General features: G+C 67.0%; 1 protein-coding gene across 1 annotated transcript in view; it reads left to right on the top strand.

The window, feature by feature from the left end:
- The window catches only part of NSL1 (NSL1, MIS12 kinetochore complex component), a 14,483-nt gene extending 13,776 nt beyond the window's left edge, over positions 1 to 707 (top strand). The window contains exon 6 of the mRNA XM_004694900.2: positions 376 to 707. Within this exon, the coding sequence (XP_004694957.1) occupies positions 376 to 651 (276 nt within the window). The 3' untranslated portion in view covers positions 652 to 707. The remainder of the gene's footprint in view (positions 1 to 375) is intronic.
- The last annotated feature ends 6 nt before the right edge of the window (positions 708 to 713 follow it).

Raw genomic sequence — 713 nt, forward strand, 5'->3', positions numbered from 1 at the left:
GGCGAGGCCGTGGCCGGCTCTTTGCGCGTTGTCTGTGGCGCTTCGCTGCTGACGGCAGGGCCGCGTCACTGTGGCGGTCGGGACAGTCGCCTCCCCGGGCGGCGCCCTGCGGGCGAGGACCGAGGTGGACAAACGCTCGCTGTCCTGCCCACGCGGTTTGGGACATGAAGTTAGTTCTCTTGCCTCCCGTTGGACGACCCCACGTTGTCTGTTTCAGGTAAAGTCTTTAGCGCGTGATTTGTTCGCCGAGGTGAATAAAAGGTCGTGAAACATGAGCGCGTCTGTGACTTCCCCGGGTCGCGTCTCAGAGTCGTGGCCTGAGTGGGCTCAGTCGGCCTTGACGCGCGCTAACGGTGTCTCGGTTTCTTTTCAAAGTCCTTGCCCGCGCTGATTGAGCAAGGAGAGGGCCTCGCCCAGGTGTTAAAGATGCAGCCTGTGATCCACCTGCAGCGGGTCCACCAGGAGGCCTTCTCCGGCCGCCGCCAGGAGCCGGCCGCCCAGCCCGAGAGCCTCGTCGCCCAGGTGGAGACGACCCCGCCGGAGACGCCGGCCCGGAAGCCCGCGGACGTGGTGCTCAAGAGGCGAGCCCCGGACTGCCCCCAGCGCAGGTGGTACCCGCTGCGGCCCAAGAGAATCAATCTGGACACGTAGAGCGGCGGGGGCGGCGCGCAGGCCTGGCCGGTGCCCGGTGCCTGCTGGACTCAGCTCGCGCG

This window comes from Condylura cristata, unplaced genomic scaffold, assembly GCF_000260355.1.
Source record: "Condylura cristata isolate star-nosed mole 26May11 unplaced genomic scaffold, ConCri1.0 scaffold00050, whole genome shotgun sequence".
Classification (NCBI taxonomy): Eukaryota; Metazoa; Chordata; class Mammalia; order Eulipotyphla; family Talpidae; genus Condylura; species Condylura cristata.